Below are 22,993 nucleotides of genomic sequence, written 5' to 3' on the forward strand. Positions count from 1 at the left end.
GCCCAATGGGACGCGCCGCGCCTGCCCACAGCATCCCCATATATCTCCCTCTACTTGCGTCACCCATTCTAACAGCACATCATCCATGAAAGGCTAGAATTGCTGTCACTCTGTATGTTACATGTAGGTGTTCACATACTACTGGATAGTTAAGACTAAAGTATGCATTCCTAAATCACTTTTTGTCCTTACGTCTTTCCACTGGTGAAATATGCAAAAGAGTTAAAGTCTGTGAGAGTTGAAGTTGGTGCCTCTCTGTCTGGAGCATCTGAGTTAGATATGAAAGTCACTACAATGTACTGTTGTTGGCCCTTTATCTATAACCTGACCTTGGGTACTGCTAAGAGAGAGAAGGGAGTGTGTGTGGAATAAGAAAGGCACTTTTCTCCTGTACAGATATGATGTGTAATATACAATATGCATAATATAAAGTTGCATATACAGTAATGTGTAAGGATGGTCAAACATTCCTTTACATACTGCAAAACATTTAAATTAAATTTCCAAATTCTTCTTAAACATTCTGAATTTCTTTTTTTATTCACATAATTTTTTTTCAAAGCAGTACAAAAGAAGTCAAAGTGCAGCTTGGAAAAGAACCCCCCAAAAAAGAGTGGAACAAAACAGAAAACTAAAATAGCTATAGCAGAATAAATATACACCCCACCACCCTTAAAAAATCCACTCAAATGTATTGGGTTCTTCCCTGACCCTAACTCAACCCTTCTATCAAGTTTAAATTAAATAGTTTCTGTAGTTTTTGCGCAACTCTGCTAAAAGTCAAACAGATATAAAAACACAACCTTGTGGAGATAAATAAAACACCCCACCCCAAATATCTATGTGTCTCAACTACAATAACATTTGGTCACTTTGTAAAGTAATTTCCACGTAGTGATTCTACCTTGATTGTTATTGCTGCCTACATTAAATGAATCTCGAGCGATGCCACGATGTACCCATTATGTGGTGTTGGAGAAGTGAAGAGATGCTTCATGTAAATCTGTGTGTTTTGGTGTTCACAGCAACTCCAGGTGGTCCCTCTGTTTGGTGACATGCAGATTGAGTTGTCGCGGTACATCAAGACCAGTGCTCACTTTGAAGATAACAAATCCAGGTGAGATGAACGCAAGCGTCTCTGCCAGCTCGGCCCTAGCCTCTTTGATTTTATTTTTTTAATTGAAGTACATTTTCTGACAACCATAATAAATAGACAATTTTCAGCCTTATCTTTTATTGTTTTGTTTCCTATTCACAAGAGACACGTTAGAGTTGAGTGATTTTTCTTTTTTTTCAGCTTTGTGAATTGTACATGCCTCTACCTGCTTGGCTGTCTAATCTTTGTCTAGCAACTAATGTGTTCTTTGGTTATGTCATTACATCAGGGCTTAAGTACATTTAATTTTTCTCTACCACAGCATCGGTGTGTACTAGCTTTAATAACAAAAATACATGTATTCTTAACTGGGCTTCTCTCCTTCCTCGTATCCCCCAGGTGGACTTGCACATCTATATCCAGCAGTCCCCAATACAACATCTGTGAGCAGATGCTTCAGATCCGCGACGATCACATGCGCTTCATCTCGGAGCTGGCTCGATACAGCAACAGTGAGGTTAGTGCCACATTCCAATGAGTTTAAATTGGCATGGATCAGGACATGGCATACTTGCACAGTATTTTACCGCTACCTCAGACATTAGCCAACTAAATAAAGAAACATATAGTACATCAGCCAACTGGCAGCTTTCAGCTCCTTATGTGAGGGATGTGTGAATTCCCAGCTGTGATGTAACAAGCTTTGAGCAGATGTCATGCCCCGACGGATTTTCAGAGGTCACAATTCACTGTGGTTCAGATGGAAGTTTAACCAACTGACTTTTGGATCAGAATGGCAGATGCAATCACTGGGGACAGAAATGTTGAGAATGAGGAAAGTAATTTCAATGATCACATCCTGAATGGTGAAGTTTTACTGCTGGGTTTTTATGCTCTGTAATAATTTCCCCTGATCTATCAGGATTTAAAAAAGTGGGCCTGCAGTATTAATTTTCAGAGTGTGACAAAGTGTGTTGCTTTTTATCCACGTAGGTGGTGACGGGATCAGGGCGTCAGGAAGCCCAAAAGACTGATGCTGAGTACAGGAAGCTGTTTGACCTGGCCCTGCAGGGCCTGCAGCTGCTCTCTCAGTGGAGCGCTCATGTCATGGAAGTGGTAAGAAAGCACAGATTCTAATAATTTTTTATACAACTTTTACATATATACACTAGCCGTTAAGTAAAATAAAGTATTGAGAATGTTTACCAATCCCCAGCTTCTTGACATTTAATTCATCTGTTTCTTTTTGTATCTTTGCCGACAGTACTCCTGGAAACTGGTTCATCCAACAGACAAGTACTCCAACAAGGAGTGCCCTGACAATGCAGAGGAGTATGAAAGAGCCACCAGATACAACTACACCAGCGAGGAGAAGTTTGCCCTTGTAGAGGTCAGTTGTGACCTCATCACATGCAGCACACAAACTCTATGGTTTATCAGCTGCCACCAGTCTAAATCACTGATTCTCTAAATCACTGATTCAATGTTGGGCTTTTGACAGGTAATGGCTATGATAAAGGGACTGCAGGTGTTGATGGGACGCATGGAGAGTGTGTTCAATCACGCCATCCGTCACACCATCTATTCAGCCCTGCAGGATTTTGCTCAAGTCACTCTGCGTGACCCTCTGCGGCAGGCCATCAAGAAGAAGAAAAATGTTGTTCAGAGGTAAAGGTCACACTACAATCACATTCACAGCTGCAGCTGTCCAACAACACTTTATTATTGTGTTAATCATATCACCCAGAAAAGAATAACACCCAAAAAAGAATAACAAAACAAAATGTATTCATTGTGTCTGGTTTTCCAGGCTTTGGGATGTGTTAAAGGTGATAGTCATATTTTTATACTAACAGTGTTAGTTGTTGCTCATAGTGTTGAACCCACAGATAAATATCCCCTCACTTTTTGGTTTCTCTCAACTCTGTGGAGCTTTATAGAATCTTTTAACACATTACTTTGATTTTCCAACCTTTACAGTTTTGGTTCCATCCCATGTTGTTAATATATTTTTCTCCTGTGGCAGGTTGCTGTTCTCACAATAACACCCTGTTCTTTGCAGCTGCTTCTTTACAATCCTCTGTACTGTATAAAAAATGAATCTCCAGTGAACTTGCTTCATATTCATAATTGCAGCTATGCCAGTGTGTGTTAACTGGGACTTTAAAGCCAGCGATTAACTAGAAATTGTCCTTTGACCACAGCGTCCTCCAGGCCATCCGGAAGACAATCTGTGACTGGGAAATCGGCCGGGAGCCTCACAACGATCCTGCCCTCCGCGGAGAAAAAGACCCCAAGGGAGGCTTTGACATAAAGGTTCCCCGCCGTGCTGTGGGGCCCTCCAGCACTCAGGTCTAAGCTCCACACTCTGCTGATTAACCCACCTTCCTTTCACCCCTCCCTTTGTAATCATTTCCCATACCTCCAAGGTCTTATATACTGCGACCCTGGCTGCTGCCAGTCATCAATAATGAGGATTATGCAGCTCACAATGCCGATGTGTCAGTCATCAGATATTAACAAGGGACATAATATGAGCGCATCTTTCATAAACCTGCCTGTTGTGTTTGCTGTATTGTTCTCTCTTCTCATTATGTCTGAATGACTATAATAGAAATTTACCTTCCAACCTTCTACTTCAGATTCATCACAGCGCTGAATAGCAGTCATCTATGCAATTGTGTTACATATCACAAATATTATCATTATTTAGAAGCATCCCACATGTTGCATAAACCATACAGATTTATCAGCTTAGAGCTTAATTCCAACAACTAATCTTTTTTCCAGTTCCAGTTTGACTGTAAAGCCCTAAACAATCACCTTCTGTGTTTGTCTGCCCGACTCAGCAGATTTTCACTCGTTTGAATTGTAACAAGAGAGATTATAAAGACGCGGTCGACGAAAATGTTCCCCACTGAGGTGAACTCGAAAATAATTTTCAGTGATTATCAAAAGGAAATTGCACTGCAGCGTCTCTGCTGAATATGTAATATGATCCCTGTAAGATTATATTCTGTGAAATGTCTGTGAGATAAGACTGTCTGAAGGGGAGGTAGTTGGTAAAATCCACTTACAGTGTTGTCTTCTATTAAATACATGTAGCTCTATATGGTGAGGACCATGCTGGAGTCTCTCATTGCTGACAAAAGTGGATCTAAGAAGACTCTGCGCAGCAGTCTCGAAGGCCCAACCATCCTGGACATGGAGAGGTTTCACCGCGAGTCCTTCTTTTACACCCACCTGCTGAACTTCAGTGGTACGAATAAACAGCAGTTTGATCCTGTAGCTCCTTTAAATGCTGAATAAGTGCCATTAAATGGAGCCACTCTAATGAAACCTATTTCTCTTCCATGCAGAGACCTTGCAGCAGTGCTGCGACGTCTCCCAGCTATGGTTCAGGGAGTTCTTCCTGGAGCTCACCATGGGTCGCAGGATTCAGTTCCCCATCGAGATGTCCATGCCCTGGATCCTCACCGACCACATCCTGGAGACCAAGGAAGCTTCTATGATGGAGTAAATTATGATTTATATTTTTTCCTGTATCAAACATAATTGTGGGGGAATATTCCTTTTCAACTACTCCCAAACACCTCGCATGTTTCTTCCCTGTTTAGCTGTGAACTTTGGAGCTTTTCTTTAGTTTCCGCCTTTTGCAATAGTCCAAAACCTGAAAAAGACTCTAACTAACTGTCTGTGAGATTATTGGTACTGTGACTGGCCAGAGGCATTCAGCAACTCAAGTAATTGTTTAGTCGTATCTTATGTTTTCAAAAAAAGACCTGGGTAAGAACCTAAAAATTCGTGGGGGACTATGAATATCTATTTTAAAACTTCAGGGAAACACAGCAGGATTATGCTTTTATGAGACAGGTTTTACATAAGCCATTAAGCACATCATCTGGCTTGAACCGTAAATGCTGTAATTCTTCATGTTCATCCAAAATTGTCCAAAAAGAGTTTAATTTATTTTAATATTGGTGGACAACTTGTGCTCGTACAAATAACTCACTGACTCACCTCGTTTATGTGTTAGTGTGTGTGTGTTTCGTGTTTGTGGTGTTTGTGCGTGTTCGTGTGAGCGAGAGCAGGCTAGCAGAATGCATTAATGCTCTGCACAGTGAAATAAATAACATTTTAACCATTTGAACTACTGATGAAAACAGAAAATCTGTATCAATCACAAACTAGATAAATTAGTCTGTGGTGTTCTGCCACAGTCAAGGTAACTAAAACACTTCCATTTTCAGCACTCTATGAATCACTGTGTAGGCATCACACTCAGCTTTCCTTATTTTTGTTTGTATCTTTTGTTCCCTCGTTATTCACAAGTAAGACACTGAACCTTTCCTTTCTTTCTCTCATCTGCTGCAGGTATGTGCTGTATCCCCTGGATTTGTACAACGACAGTGCACACTACGCCCTGACCAAATTCAAGAAGCAGTTCCTCTACGATGAAATAGAAGCTGAGGTAATAGACAAAAAGATGTAGCAGCAGGCTTTAACAGTCAGTTATGTCCTTCTCTACGTCCTCTGATAAACTACACCAGTGGTCTGTAACTGGGTCAAACCTCAATCACCAGATCATTTAGATAATCTGGTTATTTCTGTCACCATATCGGAGTCATACAGAAATGCACAGATATGTCTGTCATGGCAACAACATTCATAGAATCAGTTCCTCTTGAGGGGAAATTTTCTTTAAAGTAGAAGCACAATGGTTTATTTGTTGCTGTAATGCTTTCAATAAAACTAAATTGCAGCGCTTTTATTTTGTAAAGGTGTAACTTTTGTCTGAAGATTGTGTCGGCTGCTTAACAGACCTCTGATATATCCAAAATGTAATGTTTGACAAAATAACACTAGTTGAGTAAAGCATCAAAAATTGGCACCACAAATTTAGTTTCATTTTATGGAATTAATTGGGTATAAAATCGTCATTGCAGACATACCAGGTAGGATGAACACAAAATGTTCTACCTTCACTCTGCACAACAGAATGTTTATAAAAAGTTCTGCACACAACGTCCAGCACAAAAACAATACAAGTGATAGTATATTGTAGAACTGTTTGAGGAGGACTCACTAATGACAATCGTTCTGAAGAAGCTGCAGAGCTTTGACACAGGACAAGAAGACCGAACATGTTAAACAGACACGTTTAGAACTGGCTCTGTTCTTTGTATGTAGAGGAACACTGTCTTTTGTGGTTATATTTCTGTCCATCACAGGCTGAAGCATGTTTTCAAAAATCCAAGTAAATATGAACCTCTGTGTTTTTCAGGTGAACTTGTGCTTTGATCAGTTTGTCTACAAACTGGCTGATCAGATATTTGGCTACTACAAGATTCTAGCAGGAAGGTGGGTGAATCATTTGCATGTACTTTTGTGTTTTTCCCTCCTTTTCATTGGGTTCCAAGTTACCAGAGGATCCTTTGTGACTCAATTATATGAACAAATTGTATTTATGATATTATTAGAATATATAGGTAGTTCTTTGTGTCAAGGTAGAAAAAATTCAGAGCCCAATCTGGTGTGTTGCTGACCTGAAGGCTTCCGGCTACAGTACACAGACCTCCCACCAACTAAATGAGACTGTAACTCCGAGCGTCTTTAACAAGTGAGCACAGTTAGCTTAGGGTAATGGATAGGTTGTTAAAAAAATTAAATAAACAGATAAAACTCATGGATAAATATTGAAATTAATTGCTGATATTTATTAAAAGAATCAAAATGGTAAATATTTACCCAACAGTAATACAACTTACAAATAATAAGCTAAATTTAATGGATATTTAGTATAAATGGATAATGTTAGTTTAAATTAATGAACTAAACAATATGATAAAAGTAACAAATCAATTATTGAAAGGTTCAATTATAGGAAATAAATGTTAACAATTTTCACTATTGTGTTATGACTCAATATTCACTTTAAAATCAGTTGAAGCATATTTGGAGCAGGATGGGCGATGTCAATAACGTGTTCTCTATCTCCTCTGGTCGGGATGTTGGTGTGAGATGGTAACCATGGATGTAATGCGCTTGTTTCTGGGGGGAAAACAAAAAATGCAGATTTGCACTTTAATTAAAGCACCCTTCATGCAGTTAACTTCACGTTTCCTTTTAATCCCTCAGTCTTCTCCTTGACAAACGTTTGCGAACTGACTGCAAGAACCAGGGGGCCAATATACCCTGGCCTTCCTCCAACCGCTACGAGACTCTGCTGAAGCAGCGCCACGTCCAGGTAGAAACTCAACACATCTCCTGCCTCGTTTATTGTTTTGCGGTTGTTGTGCCTTTACTAACTAGTTGTTAACCTCAGCTTTTAGGCCGCTCCATAGATCTGAACAGGCTCATCACTCAGAGGATCTCGGCTGCTCTTTCAAAGTCTATCGAACTGGCCATCAATCGCTTTGAGAGTGAGGACCTCACCTCGATCATGGTATGTTGATTTTTAATCTCTGCGACTAAATAACATCCTCTTTTATTTAGTGTTTGCTCCTGTTATTTGCTTCTTCTTCTATGTGTTTAGAGGAGCACGTGTTATTTTCAAGATCTAAAGTTTGTCCTTGTCCTGATTAAAGAGAAGGAACCTGAGAGTTGGCGTGCTGATATAAACCATTATTCTGTGTATTTCTTGGTTAAAGGAACTGGAAGGTCTTCTGGATATCAACCGCCTGACGCACAAGCTCCTCAGCAAGTTTTTGACTCTGGACAGCCTGGACGCCATGTTCCGCGAGGCCAACCACAACGTGTCGGCCCCCTACGGCAGGATTACACTGCACGTCTTCTGGGAACTCAACTATGATTTCTTGCCCAACTATTGCTACAATGGCTCGACCAACAGGTGCGTTAGTTTGGGTCATTATTAAAGTCAATAATTTAGCCAGTATGTTTAGCAGTTTGAGTGCACTGGTGGTACACAACTTCACTTTATTTATTATAGTTTCCTTCTGACATGCTGCAGTCGTAATTAATGTTCATCTTATAGTTCCATCATTCATAAATTATATAATAGGGGAGAGCGGGGTAATGTGGGACATTTTTTACATTTGCTCCCCTCTAGGCGAGCTAAAATGATATATCAGTAAAATGTACACATTTCCCATTAATTCAGGATGTTTTCTAGCAATGGAAATGAACAGAATGTCTTCAGGACAAAGGGCAGTGAAGATATGATTGTTTTTAAAAAAGTGGTCTTGTGTCCCACTTTACCCCGTCTACGGGGTAAAGTTACTTTTTCCACTTTAAAACTACCATAACAACACATGTTGTAATAGTTAAAATCTTGACAGCTAGATTGACAACCACTAATATCGGACTAGTAACAGAATCATGTGGATTTGTCAATTAAGCACATTTATGATTATTATGATTCATGTGATCTCTTGCTCACCCTAGCTTGCCTGCACATTGTTTCTCTGTCCAATTGGCAGGGACAGGGATATTGTTTTTCTCTGCATATTCAAATGCCAGTTCACGGCACTTAACTGGAGCAAGGCCATGGAACTGGTCAGCTAGTTGTTTGGCTCCTCCTCCATCTCATCTGTGAATATTCTCTTTACCTCAGCTACTGCCCCCAGGCTACTGATTTTACTTTCCCTTTCTCTTTTTTTTTTTTTATGAATCTTTTGAGGGTTGTCTTGTCAATATTTCTATCCCTTCCAGCTTTTCTTAAGGACTTCTTTCCTTGCATGACCTCAGCGTCTTCACTCTCCATTTCTGCGAGGGGTGTTTGGCCCCAGGTTGTCTTCCTGGTTTAGTTTCTTGGCATGATGGCTTTTCTACAATGTTTATGATATTAAAAAAAAAAACATATATAATGTAATATAACACTAGAATATGTTTAAGACTAAACTTAACTTGTTCTTCATGGTGGGGTACAGTGAGACACTGTCCCACTTTACCCAACAACATTTGTCCCATTTTACCCCGAAGCCACAATTTTAGAAAAACATCTTTTATCAATTCAGGCTAATCTTCAGCTAGCATCAATCACATGGTTTTATATGTTGGAAGTTCACCAACATGTATGATATAATTTTTTTACCTGAATCAATTTGTTTTGACACAACAGTTGATTAAGTTCAAAGCAAGAAAATTTACTTTTACATTCAAAAAAACTCATTTCTGTGAAAAAACATACTTTCCACAGCACCAGCACCAACTTCTCCTTCATGTCAAGGGGGGAATGGGAGGGGCTTGAAAACATAATGGTCAAATGACCACAAATGTGTTCTGTTGCCTAGATACAGGGGGTGTTTCACATCACCCGATGTCCCACATTACCCCGCTCTCCCCTACACAGTGGCATTCTAAATGAAAATAAACATGAAATAAAGAGCAATGAAATGTCCAAATGATAAACCTAGATTAAAATATATAAATGTATGTGACTAGTCATTTCAGCTCCAGAGAACTTGGATGATTAATGAACTGTCATGTGTTTTTATGGTGGTCAACAAATGTTTGCCCAGGGCTCCCAGAGCAGTTTCATCTGACCAGAGTAGAAACAATGTAACAAAATAATAGTAATACTGGCTTTAATAGTCAATACCCCTCGCCTGACATATTGTTCTGTCTCTGTCTGTTACTCTGATCTCACTAATGGGCCTGCAACAAACCTCAGAGCTTAGGTTTTCCCACAGTGAGAGATTTTTGATGAACCAGTCTATTTGATGAACTGTATCATCTCTGTGGTACCCTGCTGGAGAAGAAAGCACTTCTCTGATTGTTCACTGTTGTGCTGTTTGGACTGCACGCAGAGAACAACCTGTGATGTGTGGATAACAAAGATTCATACTCTGCAGTGGTCTTATGAAATAAGCAGTAACAGCTTCCTCACATGTAGTTTGCTAATTAACACACATTGTTTGGGAGCCACAAATGTCTGATGTTCAGTTTATTCATATTTTCTCAGATGATAAAAATGTGTGTATAACTTAGTGAGCATAGCGCTGCAGGTTAATCTTCATTTGTGTGCGTGCGTGTGTGTGTGTGTATTCATTTTAGATTCCTTTTAGATAAAACATAATAACGTCTCTCTGTGTCCAGGTTTGTGCGCACCATCCTGCCCTTCTCTCAAGAGTTCCAGAGAGACAAGCCTCCCAACGCTCAGCCTCAGTATCTGTACGGGTCAAAGGTCAGTCATCATCCCCCACCGAGAAATCACTATCCTTCGTTTTCTGTTCTTGGATTTCACAAGCAGAGGGTTATTTTTATTTTTATTTGCCGTGATTTGACGGAGTTCTTTTGAGTCCATATGTTGAAATCAAACACTCAGTAAGATATTTCTCTACAATACCAGTGGACAAATATAATAATTGGGGATCAGCGTAAAAAATAAAGATGTTTGGGAACATAAATCGAAATGTAAATTACAAAAAGCCTGAGATTTAGAAGTCCATTTATAAGAGAAGTATTCAGAGTTACACATTTTGATCAATAACTATTTAATGTGTTTGCACAAAATGTTTCATCTAAAAGTTTTAAGTGGTACGTTAATATTGTCTTTTAATTCGGTTCCGTTGAAAACATTTTTATTTCTGCTAAACCCAAATAAGATTTTGTCAGTGGATTAAAATACTCAGTGACAAGTCAGTGCGGGCAGAACAATGCTGTGCTGACCTCAATCCAGTTGATTCACACTGGCTCACTGCCAGACAGCTTAGCGAGTGTCCTCAGCTCGTGGTCTTGGGTAATTATGTGGCCAGTGGGCTGTGCTAAGAGGAGGGGGGGCGGCATGGTGGTGGAATGTTTAGTGGCGTCCATGCTGCTTCGGGGAGTGTAGAGGCGTCCAGATCCAGACATGTCTTGGAGGGTCGAGTTGCTCACCACTGGGCTGCCGTCAGAGGCCTGGCTCTGGAGGGAGCAGATGGTGTGAAGACATCCCCACAACAGGATGCTGGCGATGACCAGCAGGAAGATGCAGCAGGTCAGCCAGACGCCCATGGCGAGTTCCCAGCCCGCTCGTTCATGACCTTCGCCCCTCACACTCAGAGTGCTGAACACCTGGCATTGGTCCGCCACTGGATTGGCGGCCTGACATGTCACGCATAAGAAGTAGGCGCTCTGAGGGAGGAGGTTGCCCAGGTAGGTGCTGCTCTGACTGACGGGGATACGTTCCTCATGCATGAAACTCTTGCGCTTGTAGCCCATGAGCAGGCTGTTCCAGTTGGGGTCGTACATGACGCTGTAGAAGGTGTCCAGGCAGCTGGGGGACGACGGCCAGCTCACACTCGCTGAGGTGGCGGTGATGTTGTAGACTGTAATCCCCATGTGGAGGCGCCGCTGAGTTAAGATGATATGAGTGAAGTGTTTCCTCAGCTGTTACAGTCGTTGTACGCTCAAAATAAAAATCCGAACTGGGAGAGAGAGATGACAAAAACACAGTAAAACAATCGCACGAAGAAATACAGATGATATAAAGATTTTTGGCATGGCCGTTTCTACATTTTGAGTTTCTTTCCACCTTGAACCTCATAGCTAGCTTGATAGATGGATAGATATATGGATTGATAGATGGATCGATAGACAGATAGATAGATGGATGGATGGATTGATAGATTGCTATTTGCCAGGTCCAAACAGTTAGGCTACATTGGAATTCTTGTGCGTAGCTTTCATAAGAAGAACAGGCAAATTAAAAATGGGCGGCAATGAACCATTAATGAATACACAAACTAAAAAAGAAAATATTTATAATAATGAAGAATAAATACACAAAATATAAGATATGCAGTCTCATGACTCATTGCACAAAAAGACAATGAATACATTGTAATATTGCACCAAAGAGTAAAAGGGGTTGAGTTAGTCGGAGTATTGAGCCTCTATGACTGAAGGTTTGTTTGTAGTTATTGCATTCTGTGTTTGACCACTTGGATTGCTGCACCTGTTCTGTCATAATTGGAACAAATCTCAGGATCCCTCCCACATTGCGCAGTGTTGAACATAATTTAGAAAAGTCAAATCCACCCATCCCACTCACTCCAACCTAAACATGCTGCAAGGAGGAAAACAACTGTATCGGAGGATAATAAGCATTGGGAAAAGGATTATCTGGGACAAAGTTCAGCGTAGGGAGGGAGGTGAGCGTATGTACAGATGTTCAGCAAATTACACAACGCACAATGTTTTGGGAGGAGGCTCATCTGTGCTGCTACAGAACAGGTGATGATCTGCAGACATCGAGAAGTTTAACTCACCACTGGTCAGAATTGAAGCTCCAACCTTTCAAGCTTTGGTTTCAGCTTTAATTTAAGCATTATTTGTTATATCTATTGAAACCTAGCTTTCTCAATCATATATATTTCAACATATCCCAGGCCTGGGACAGATGTCAGGTAAAATAAAGTTTCATGTTGTGGAAATGGAAACAAAACCGAAGCATGATTCATTAAAAAGCCCAGATTACATCATCAGTGTTGAATTTATGTTATCAAATGCAATGTTTACTTGGCCTCTTACCATTTAAACTACTGCAGAGTGGGTAAAAAAATGTTACTTATCCTTGTTTTGCTCTCTAATCCTTATTTTTCAAAGGTCTTTTTTCACTAAGCCGTAATTAACAATATGAATTTTATGAACATTAACAATTCCAGAAAACATATTCTCAGAAGAATAGTTGCTTTAGATTCAGTTCTAAATCAAAACAAATGTTCAATCTTTTTTCAATTTGAGCAAGTTTTTTTCTTTTTCTGGTGCATTAGCTGTAACCGATAGCAACAAAGCGTACTTGTCCGAATGGGAAGGATCCTCCTCAAGAGAATCACTGGTGCTCATTCAATCAAACATGAGAGGAGAAAGGACTTACCGGGTAGACGGCTCCAGCACGTGTTGGACATGGATGTGCGGTGTCCGAGCTGCTGCTTCAGACTGTCCTGTGCTCCTGCCGTCTGCTCATATAAGCATCTACACTGTATCACTGTCAGCGCATCAACAGCTGTGACGCCGAGCTGCTGCCGTGTAGCTCTTTAGCCTCAAGAGGGGACCAGAGATATTGTGTGTGCGAGCGTGCATGCGTGTAACAGTGCCGCTGAATTAGAGCACCAGCCTCAGCCGACAGGGGAGAGAGGAAGCTGAATCCTCTTGCAGTGGATGAAGTGGTACATGTACATCGTTTTTTACAATGTTGCAAATTTGCTTATTTTGATGTTATGTTTTGTTCCCATTTTTTTCTCCATACTAGTTAACCAAGTAGAATTGTTGAAACATTAATAATTAATTTCCATGCCGTCTTGTTGGGACTATCTCGTGGCGTGTTCTTGAGGGTGGAGTGGGGGAGAGGGCTGAAATGCTCCTCAGTAGGTCGATCCATCTGTCCGACTGTGTAGTCCAGAACTATGTGTCTCAACTGCTGGCCAGTTTGTCATAAAATGTTCTGTGAATAACGCTGTTGCACATCCCCTGAAACTGAGAATTCCACAAAGCATATATTTCTACATCTGCAGAAATATCAAATCAAGGTGATGTTTATCCCTTGCACTGTTAACACTCACACAACCTTTTAATCCAGTGACGATAAAATCTCACATAAGATGTCTCATAATCTACAAGGCAGATTCATGCCTGTAAGAGGATTAAACAATTTTAGCACTGCTATCAGGGTGGCTCAACGATAGCAATGGCTGTTAGAAATTAGTTTTATTCTGGTGTGCTACGTTCAATGTCTCAAACATGTCGTAAAACTGGGTTAGTTAACAGTAGAAAGCAGCATGCTGTCTGACTGGAGACAGTTAGAATTCATGGATGACGTGTCACAGAGTTGGAGAAGTTACTGATCAGTGTTGAGCTGGAGCTGATAAATAACTGATTACCTCCGAGTCATTGGACCCACAACCACCTCACAAAACAGGCTTTTCTAAATCAAGAACTAATGCACTGATTGTGAATAAAAAAACAAAAGAACAGATGTTAAATTGGGTATAAAATGTTATCACTTTATCATTTATGATTGTCAAAGATCAGCTTACCTGTGACATCACATTGTTCTGACTTACTCAACACCATAACTGAGGACCTGGAGAGGTTGTGAACATATTCCCTGTAGCTTGACTGGTGAACAACAATGTCTTTGGATCCATTAGTTACACCATGTGATTGAGACATTCATAGTCCTGAATCCTGGTGACTAAAATGATCTCCTGAGGTCTGCTGTGGCCCGACCATGAGGTTAGATACTTCAATGTGTCCCCTGTTTTGGTTTAATTACATCTAACTGAATAACTTATGTTAATCATGACTGGATGAAGAACATTGACTGGATGAAAACATGACTGGATGAAGAACGTTCTGTATTGCATTGTGGGATTTCATATACACCACACTGTGCACTGCAGTCCCTAGAGGGCAACTAACAGATTACACCATTAGGCTTTAAGGCTTTTTCCCCCTTTTTCTTTTTTAAACTAGTGATCAGCTCTGCTATAAACACTCTCGCACACACAACTCTAATTTACTTCAAGTACTAATTTGTTAATGATGACAAACCTAGAAAGTGGTGGTCATGTGTTTATACGATTCATCCTCATCTACAATACAACTTTGTTTTAAGTGTCAGACCTCTGAGCTCAACATTTTTTCTTGTTGTCTTTTCTTCCCTCTGAACTCGTAGACCTTGAACCTGGCGTACAGCAGCGTGTTCAACTCCTACAGGAACTTCGTGGGTCCCCCGCACATCAAGGCCATGTGTCGACTGCTGGGCTACCAGGGCATCGCCGTGGTGATGGAGGAGCTGCTGAAGGTTGTCAAAAGTCTGGTGAGTAAGACATTGAGTTTGTAGGAGACAAAATGTCACTGCTGAAGCTTGCTGCTGTACCAGGTGAAACGAGGCTGCTGTCTTTGTTAGTGGTCAATGTGACTGATGTCATATCAACAGTAAAAGAAGATGGGTTGTGTCTTCTCAAGTATTTCCTTTAAAATATGCTGCGGGTTAATAATGTTCCTTTTTGGTACAGCTCCAGGGAACCATAATGCAGTATGTGAAGACCCTGATGGAGGTGATGCCCAAGATCTGCAGACTTCCACGTCACGAGTATGGCTCCCCAGGTAGGTGAACATTTGACCTGTGCTTATTGGTCGGCCTTGAGCTTTTTCATGGTCTATTCAGGAGTGCATTACGTCTGGGGCCACAGTGGCTGAGACACACATCACCGGTGCATCTCCTTTGTGTGAGCTGCACTGCTCTTTTCGAGTTGGGCTCTCACCTGTTTCGTCCACATGCAGTTCACAGCAGATATGTCCTGTTAGTGCTGTATGACAGGAAAGAAGTGAGCTGTGCAGCTACACACCATGAGCTGTTATACTTTCATGAGAACATCTGCTTTAACAATAAAACACAGCATCAAATCGTCATGAAATAATAGAACAAGGAGCTGAGCTTTTTTTCTCCTGTTGTAGTTTTTCGGTGCAGTGGGAACATCACACCTCGTTTAAGAGTCCTCTGTGCTTAAGTTCTGTGAGGAAATGAGCTGAGCTTCATGCCGGCAGTTCAAATGGCTGGCAGTGTGTGCTTCTAAATCAGAAGGGTGTACCTACTGCTGTGATGGATGGTTGCTGCTGTGTGGTGGATGTGTAATAATGTGATAATTACACTTCTTTTCCTCTCAGGTATCCTGGAATTCTTTCACCACCAGCTGAAGGACATCGTGGAGTACGCTGAGCTCAAGACGGTTTGTTTCCAGAACCTGAGGGAAGTGGGCAATGCCCTCCTGTTCTGTCTGCTGAGCGAGCAGAGTCTGGTATGGATCACACTATGATCAGAAAAATTCCAAACTTAATATACAAGTTCTGGTGATTTTACTTTTATCAATTCTTCTCTCCAGTCACAAGAAGAAGTTTGTGATTTGCTGCATGCTGCACCCTTCCAAAACATTCTTCCCAGAGTCCACGTCAAAGGTAAATACAAGACAAAAACACCATTTAAAGTAAAACACACTTACTTTTGTTTCTGAGGTTATATAAAGAATGAGGCTTGTTTTACTAAACAACTTTGTACAACTTGTTGGAAGGAAACAAAGAGGCATTTAAACAGAAACTTGACTCACTTCCCAATATTTGCATAGTGCTGAAGTGCAAAGATAAAAGATCAGGTGTGACAGGGACAACTATGCTGTGAGGTGCAGGATGGACATGCAGTTCGTAACATTTAACAAGTTCACATTAAAAACTATTAATTGGTTTATAAGTGATGATGTCAGCCACTTGAGACGGCTTTGACGTCAACTTTCCTAGTCGTGAAAACAAAACATGAACGTACTGGATAATAATATATATATCACATGTTCATTGGATGTATAACCGGATTTTCTTTTCCTCACTGTGTAGAGGGGGAACGCCTGGATGCAAAGATGAAGCGTTTGGAAGCCAAATACACAGCTCTGCATTTGGTTCCTCTGATCGAGCGCCTCGGCACCCCACAGGTACCGTCCGTCTGACAAAAAGCAGGTCCCGATCTCTGGAACATGTCGACCCTCAGTCGTGTTAAGAGTGAATCCTCCAACAGGTCTCCTGTTTCACTTCTCTTTCAGCAAATAGCCATTGCTCGTGAGGGCGACCTTTTGACCAAAGAGAGGCTGTGCTGCGGTTTGTCCATGTTCGAAGTCATCCTCACGCGTGTGCGAGGCTTCCTGGAGGACACCATCTGGCGTGGACCGCTGCCCGGCAACGGCGTAATGCACGTGGACGAGTGTGTGGAGTTCCACCGTCTCTGGAGCGCGATGCAGTTTGTCTACTGCATCCCTGTGGGTGCCCACGAGTTCACAGTGGAGTGAGTGCATCAGGACGCACGGCTGTACCGCCAAATGGGATTTAAGCAGCGCAGTTTAACTAACCGCAACATTCCTGTTTTCCAGGCAGTGCTTTGGTGACGGCCTCCACTGGGCCGGCTGCATGATCATCGCCCTGCTGGGACAGCAGAGACGCTTCGACATCCTGGACTTCAGCTACCACCTCCTGAAAGTCCAGAAACACGACGGCAAGGATGAGGTTATCAAGAGTGTGGTGAGTTAGAAACATGAGGAATAGAAATACTGTCCTGTTCAGTAACTACTCTGAAATGGCAGCTTAACACCCTGCATTCTTCATATGGGCCACCATGGTTGTCAGTAATCTCGTATTCATTATTTTATTTATTTGATCTACAAAACAGTGACAGCTAACTTTAAATTGTGTAGTGCGTCCTGTTCTTATGCGAAGCTAATTAGTTGTTGGTTGTAGCTTCAAATTAAGCAAACTGCACATAAATGGTGTTGTCTTATTTACTCCTGGCAAGAAAGCGAAGTTTATAAAATGTTGAAATATTCCATAAAAGCCCAAACAATACTGAGTCTTATGGAATACGAGCAAAACTTTCTATCCCACGCTTGAACAAAAATGATTCATACAAAAAGAATAGGGAAGTGTTTTTCTTTAAATCACAAGATACTCAGTGTGTCCCTATTTTTCATTTTACATTCAGCCACTTAAGAAAATGGTCGACAGAATCCGCAAATTCCAGATGCTCAACAATGAGATATTTGCCATCCTGAACAAGTACATGAAGTCTGGAGATGGAGAGAACATGCCGGTTGAGCACGTTCGATGCTTCCAGCCTCCGATACACCAGTCACTTGCCAGCAGCTGAGGTGTGGATACTGTGGAGCAGCGTGAGGTTCCATACACTGCCAGCATCTACAATAATTCCTCCACATTTACTTATGGTCTTTATTAGCAAAGAACCATCAAATGTAAGGAAGTGGGGCCACTTTTTTTGTATTCACTTGTGCCTTAAATGATAGATATCTCCCCTGTTATGAATGAGCTATTCTTTTTTTTTATACTTGCATAAAGCTATAGATGAGGGAATGGAAATTAGTTTTATCAGATAAATATTTAAGAGTTTGCAGTGGTGGATTATTAAGGGTGAACAGTAACCTATTTTAAGTGGGGGGTGAAAGTAAACTTGTATTTTCTATACTGTTGAACATGCATGCTAAACAGCTCAAAGGAAATTGAAAAGTAACAAAGCTCATACTCATGTTAAGCATTTATTCTTTGTGCCTTGTGTTCCAAATGTTTTAAATCCTTTTAATTCAATAAATATGAAACAAATCAATTGGTTCATCTTTGTAGCTTTTCATGTAAACCCTACAAAAAAAGTTTAGAACGAGACCCAAGAAAAAGTGTTATTACTTTCAAGTATCACAACAAACCCAAATCATAGTTAGTATCCTTTTTAATATAGTCCTTGTCCGAAGGGGTTCCTGTAGAAGATATATTAAAACTTTTCTTTGATTTATAGAAAGTAAGTCATTGCATGAATATGCATGTACATATAACAAAACATTTCTTTTAAAAAAACTCATATTTACAACGCTACAGAGGAATGAAATTAAGTTCTAACTGCAACTGAATATGAGCATTGTCATATTCGGAGAAAAGTAAGGCAAATTAAACAATAAATACAATCCACTGGTCCGTCCAAGTCCCTCTTCACATACAGTTGATTGTCTTATTGTTCACATACACGGCAACAACGCCATTACTGGTCTGTCGGGTGACAGGAGAAACAGAAGTTTCTCAATGATCCAACGAGGAAGTCATTGCCCCGTTTCTTCTAGAGACACTATCAAAAGGCAAACCCATTTCTCTGTCCTCCGCGCCCTCAGTGGACTCATTATGTAGCAGTTCATAGGTGCTGTGGGAGGCCAAGCCATTGCCTGCAGGAAAGGCCTTCTCTTCCTTCCTCATTGTCACAGCGAGAGTAGCCAGGCTGACGTTGATGTCTTTGAAGGCATGGAGCAGGAAGATCCCCACGACGATCGTGAGGAAGCCACTGAGGGTGCCGATCACGTCGCCTGTGCCCATGTGCTCCCACTCCTTGAAAAGGATGGCGGAGCAGGTGAGCACGGACATGGTGAAGAACACGTAATAGATGGGCGTCACCAGGGACGTGTTGAATATGTCCAGAGCCTTGTTGAGGTAGTTGATCTGCGTGCTCACACAGGCCACCAGACTCAGAAGCAAGAACCAGGCTAGCGGGTTTCCGGCAACAGGTTTCCCAGCGATCGCTTCCTTTATGGCGATGCCCAGTCCTTTGACACAGGATACTGATAGTGCCCCGATTACCGAGCAGATGGTGATATACACCAGGATATTGGTCTGCCCGTGGCGTGGACTCACAACAAATATGAAGATGACCGCAACGATGATGACAAGAGTTGCAAAGATAAAAAAGGCTGGAGAAAAAAAGGAAAGTTAGATTAAATGAATGATAATTACCAAGTCTTACATTATTTTATTTTTTTGCCATTCTCAACTATTTACCTTGGGTAAATTCAAAAACAATATTTTATTTTCACTTGAATATTTGCTTTAGTGTTTAAATGTTGTGCTAAAGTGAAGGAAGAGGCGAAACTCAGTTGAAACACATGGACAGGGCCTCTGAAGCACAGCTTGTACTCTACCTGGGTCAACCAGCTTCTTGGCCATGTCCTCGAGGCTGTTGATCTCTTCCTCCTGCGGCGCATGAATCACCATGGTGGTGGAGCCCAGGATGCTGAGCAGGCAGCCGAGCTTCCCATGCAGGTTGAGCCGTTCCGTGAGGAAGTAGGACGACAGCACCGCACTGCAATATGATAATATACAGTCAGTCACAATGACTCCACTACACAAACCCATGGAAAGGAAAAAAATGGCAAGTGGTCGGACATGGTTATTGCAGTGAATCGTCCGTACCTCACAAGCACACTGAGGGCTCCCAGTGGCGTCACCAGAGTCGCAGGAGCGAAGGCGTAGGCTGCGAAGTTGGCAGCTTCACCGGCCCCCACTGCCAGGGATCAACACACATCCAGGTGAATATGAGAAGGATCACTATGTCGTAATGAAGGCAGACACTGAAATACTGCCTGAGGTTCACTCTACTGAACAAACACGCTTAATGTGTGTTGAAGCTATATTCAGTACAAAGACATCAAGGTTAGGTGTAAGGGTTCTCCACGGTATTTCAGTGAAATATTTCAATAAATAGCTTAAACTTACGACTATCATTTTAAATATCCTTTAACTGAAACGGTTACATGAAACTTAAATTCGGCTCCAAACTTGTCCTCCACACACGACTTAGCCTGTGAATATTTAAATCCAGTGTCATCACTTACTTGATAATAAACCGGCCCACCATAGCCACTCTTTTAGATATGCATGACCCCCCTGGCCTGGAGAGGAAACAAAGACATATTATAGCACATTTAAACACCATGAATTATGTACACCTGACAGCTGCACGGGATACGAGTTAAAGGTCAAGGGAAAAGGTAATGAGGTTAATGATTACCAGGTTGTAAGACTGTCTTGTTTGCTCACATGCACACACACACCCACACTCTTCACATGCTGAAGGAACCGGGCGGGCCTGAAATGTCATCTTGTATTTCAATCTGCCATCACTGGTTTGACCTCTTAGCTGCCTCTCAGTGTTGCTCAACTGCATCAGGGAGTGCCCGATCACAGCTGACCAGGTTTAACGTGTTCCCTGGTGTCAGGTTATTTGTCATGTTACTTAAAACCGATCAGAAAAGGGTCCGTACCCGCCCGCATGGAACCCTTCCTCGCCAGCCGCAGCAGCCCCTTCTTCTTGAGGATGAAGCTGCCTCCGATGAAGATGCTGGAACTGACGGCCAACCCCAGGCCGATGTAGAAGTCAAACTTGCCCCTGTCCTGACCCATAGTGAGGCTGGATGTGTCGTTGGTGCGGCCCGTCACATTGACCACTGAACAGTGAAGCTGATGACCCACAGTGCACCTCTCTGCAGCCCAGACACCTGAGAGAGAGGAAGACAAGACATGTACAAGCTGCTGCCATCAACACCTTCACCACCACCATCACAACAGTAATGACCTACCGTCTCCACAGGTGATATTACAAACGGAAAAGCCATCATTTAATGTGAGGTTAGACTCCATCAGAGTAACAGCAGGTTCATCTACAGTCGCTGTTGGCTGCTCCCACACACACACACACAGGTGACTGAGGAGACAAGCCACTGTGTAAATGTCCTTACTTCAATACTCAGGAATCCCGGAAGTGCCATAGGACAGTGTTAGTAGCAGCGTGTTTACGAGAGAAGTCCTTTCACGGGCACGGTTTCATAAATACTCCCCGTTTCGACATCAGCAGGTGTGGCTGTAAACCACAGCACTTCAACCACAACATTTTTCTTTACAATAATCTCCGTGTGCCTCGTTCGCCAACACGGGCGAGGCGTGCTAGCTGCTCGGCTAGCGTTGTCGGTTAGCAGTTAGCATGGCGTGTGTGGGGGGGGGGGGGGGGGAGTCGGTGGTCGGGTGCGAGGAGTCGCACCGAGGGGCTACACGTACCTGTTTTCACCGACGAGAAGGGAAGTGGTCGCGGCTCGAGGTGAGCTCACAGCCAGCCTGCCCTCCTGGCTGTGTGGGTAGCCATCATGTACCGCTCACTGCTGCTCTCCGACACCGCTTGACGACTGTCGCACTGCGAGCTTCTTCTTCCGCCTTCTCCCCTGACCCTGTCACTGTGGACCGTGTGTGTGTGTGTGTGTGTGTGTGTGTCAAGGCTGAAGTCCACACTCTGTTATCGGTCAGCCGCTCCTCTGTGCTCAACCCAGCCGACTCCACATGGCCAGTGGCCCCGTGTTCCAGCTTTAAGAAGAAGTGAAAGTGTCCGGAGCGACCTGACCTGCAGACTTAGCGACACCCGGCTTTCAAAAATAAATACAACAGCATTCAAATGTGAGGGGGGGTTGGGATTAAAGTCTGAAACTCTGGCTGCCTTAAAAACACTTCGCTGCATAACTTGTGCTAATAACTGGTGGGTTTGATTTAAGATCATCACTGACTGCATATGATTTGAAAATCAATCATTCTTAATATATCACTTTAGAGAAATTACAAAATGCATATTCAAAATGCTTCATTTCTGAAACTCCAGTTGCTATAAAACACTCTGCTGTATATCTCCTAGCAATGACTGGTGGATTGGAGTTCAGAACATCACTGACTGAACACCTACTGCAGATGAAACTACTGCTGCTGTGTGCAGGGGGGGGGGGGGGGGGTCAGGGACGTGGAGGATGTGCTGGAGAGCATGCATATGGAGGATCCAGGGAGTAATGCTGTTGTAAAGTGAAGCCATAATATAGCTTTTTTTAATGTTATGTTTCTGCAGCCGCCCGTGGACCACGTGTAGTATATTATTTGAACACTGGAAGGAGAAGTTTCAAAGGAAGTGCACATGGCTCGGCTCCAGATGAGGAGCAGCCGGCCTCCCCTGTGTGCTGGGGAAGTAAACTGTTATTGTACTGGGTCAGAGTGGTGTGTGGTTGTGTTGTGTTTAAATGAATTTGCTAATGGACACGGTTCTGTGAAGAACTGGAATATGCGCTGTTTCTTATGTGCCAAGGTGAAGAGCAATGCATATGATGATGAACAACACTAACATTGTTGTGAATTAAATAAATTGGTTCTCAAAGGTATACAAATCATTGGACACGGTTTATTGTTTGAGCCCAGAACACGCGTGCAAACAAGTTCTCTCTTGCACTAGCAAAAGACCCAGGAACTCCGACTCTAGAGGACTTGACACTGGGTTTTAGAGAAATGCCAGCTGACGTATAATACAGGGTTGACTCAGATTTTTTGAAAACACGGGAATTAGAAGAAGAATTTAACCCAAGTATATTTATCAACCGTGCTGAACCACACTCCTGTCCAGAAGGTGGCGGTAATGCACATAATGCTAGCCCAAACATCACAACAATGTTGACGTGTCTGTTGTGTGTTGTCATGCCTACGTTGACACGTCATCCAGAACCTTTTAAACATATTTTGACACCAAAATCATTTTTTTAATGATAAAACTTGAAATTTGTTTCAGTA

At 42.1% G+C, this 22,993-nt stretch overlaps 3 protein-coding genes across 5 annotated transcripts in view; 1 reads left to right on the top strand and 2 right to left on the bottom strand.

Moving 5' to 3' along the window:
* Window positions 1-18,194, top strand: part of cyfip1 (cytoplasmic FMR1 interacting protein 1) — a 32,393-nt gene extending 14,199 nt beyond the window's left edge. Inside the window, exons 10-31 of the mRNA XM_053429754.1 lie at window positions 1,026-1,117; window positions 1,496-1,613; window positions 2,090-2,212; window positions 2,361-2,486; window positions 2,598-2,764; window positions 3,301-3,448; window positions 4,202-4,355; window positions 4,456-4,612; window positions 5,471-5,567; window positions 6,381-6,457; window positions 7,235-7,343; window positions 7,422-7,541; window positions 7,747-7,946; window positions 10,154-10,241; window positions 14,715-14,858; window positions 15,058-15,148; window positions 15,710-15,840; window positions 15,925-15,997; window positions 16,427-16,521; window positions 16,630-16,868; window positions 16,954-17,101; window positions 17,559-18,194. Of these exons, the coding sequence (XP_053285729.1) occupies window positions 1,026-1,117; window positions 1,496-1,613; window positions 2,090-2,212; window positions 2,361-2,486; window positions 2,598-2,764; window positions 3,301-3,448; window positions 4,202-4,355; window positions 4,456-4,612; window positions 5,471-5,567; window positions 6,381-6,457; window positions 7,235-7,343; window positions 7,422-7,541; window positions 7,747-7,946; window positions 10,154-10,241; window positions 14,715-14,858; window positions 15,058-15,148; window positions 15,710-15,840; window positions 15,925-15,997; window positions 16,427-16,521; window positions 16,630-16,868; window positions 16,954-17,101; window positions 17,559-17,723 (2,862 nt within the window). The 3' untranslated portion in view covers window positions 17,724-18,194. The remainder of the gene's footprint in view (window positions 1-1,025; window positions 1,118-1,495; window positions 1,614-2,089; window positions 2,213-2,360; window positions 2,487-2,597; window positions 2,765-3,300; window positions 3,449-4,201; window positions 4,356-4,455; window positions 4,613-5,470; window positions 5,568-6,380; window positions 6,458-7,234; window positions 7,344-7,421; window positions 7,542-7,746; window positions 7,947-10,153; window positions 10,242-14,714; window positions 14,859-15,057; window positions 15,149-15,709; window positions 15,841-15,924; window positions 15,998-16,426; window positions 16,522-16,629; window positions 16,869-16,953; window positions 17,102-17,558) is intronic.
* Window positions 10,689-11,473, bottom strand: LOC128447585 (fibronectin type III domain-containing protein 9). Its single transcript, XM_053429758.1, has one exon. The coding sequence runs from the start codon at window positions 11,375-11,377 to the stop codon at window positions 10,742-10,744; it is 636 nt and encodes a 211-aa protein (XP_053285733.1). The 5' UTR covers window positions 11,378-11,473; the 3' UTR covers window positions 10,689-10,741.
* nipa2 (NIPA magnesium transporter 2) lies at window positions 18,114-21,795 on the bottom strand. 3 transcript variants are annotated; one of them, XM_053429756.1, is made up of 7 exons: window positions 21,458-21,795; window positions 20,983-21,079; window positions 20,668-20,901; window positions 20,239-20,295; window positions 19,817-19,907; window positions 19,546-19,706; window positions 18,114-19,317 (listed from the first exon to the last, which is right to left on the bottom strand). In XM_053429756.1, exons 2-7 carry the CDS (start codon window positions 21,041-21,043, stop codon window positions 18,659-18,661), a joined length of 1,263 nt encoding a protein of 420 aa, XP_053285731.1. In that variant the 5' UTR covers window positions 21,044-21,079; window positions 21,458-21,795; the 3' UTR covers window positions 18,114-18,658. The 3 variants fall into 3 exon arrangements, with proteins under 3 accessions (XP_053285731.1, XP_053285732.1, XP_053285730.1); XM_053429757.1 differs by lacking the exon at window positions 20,983-21,079 and having other exon boundaries at window positions 21,458-21,789; XM_053429755.1 differs by lacking the exon at window positions 21,458-21,795 and having other exon boundaries at window positions 20,983-21,379.
* Window positions 21,796-22,993: the final 1,198 nt, after the last annotated feature.

Source organism: Pleuronectes platessa, chromosome 9 (assembly GCF_947347685.1).
Source record: "Pleuronectes platessa chromosome 9, fPlePla1.1, whole genome shotgun sequence".
In the NCBI taxonomy this organism is placed as follows: domain Eukaryota; kingdom Metazoa; phylum Chordata; class Actinopteri; order Pleuronectiformes; family Pleuronectidae; genus Pleuronectes; species Pleuronectes platessa.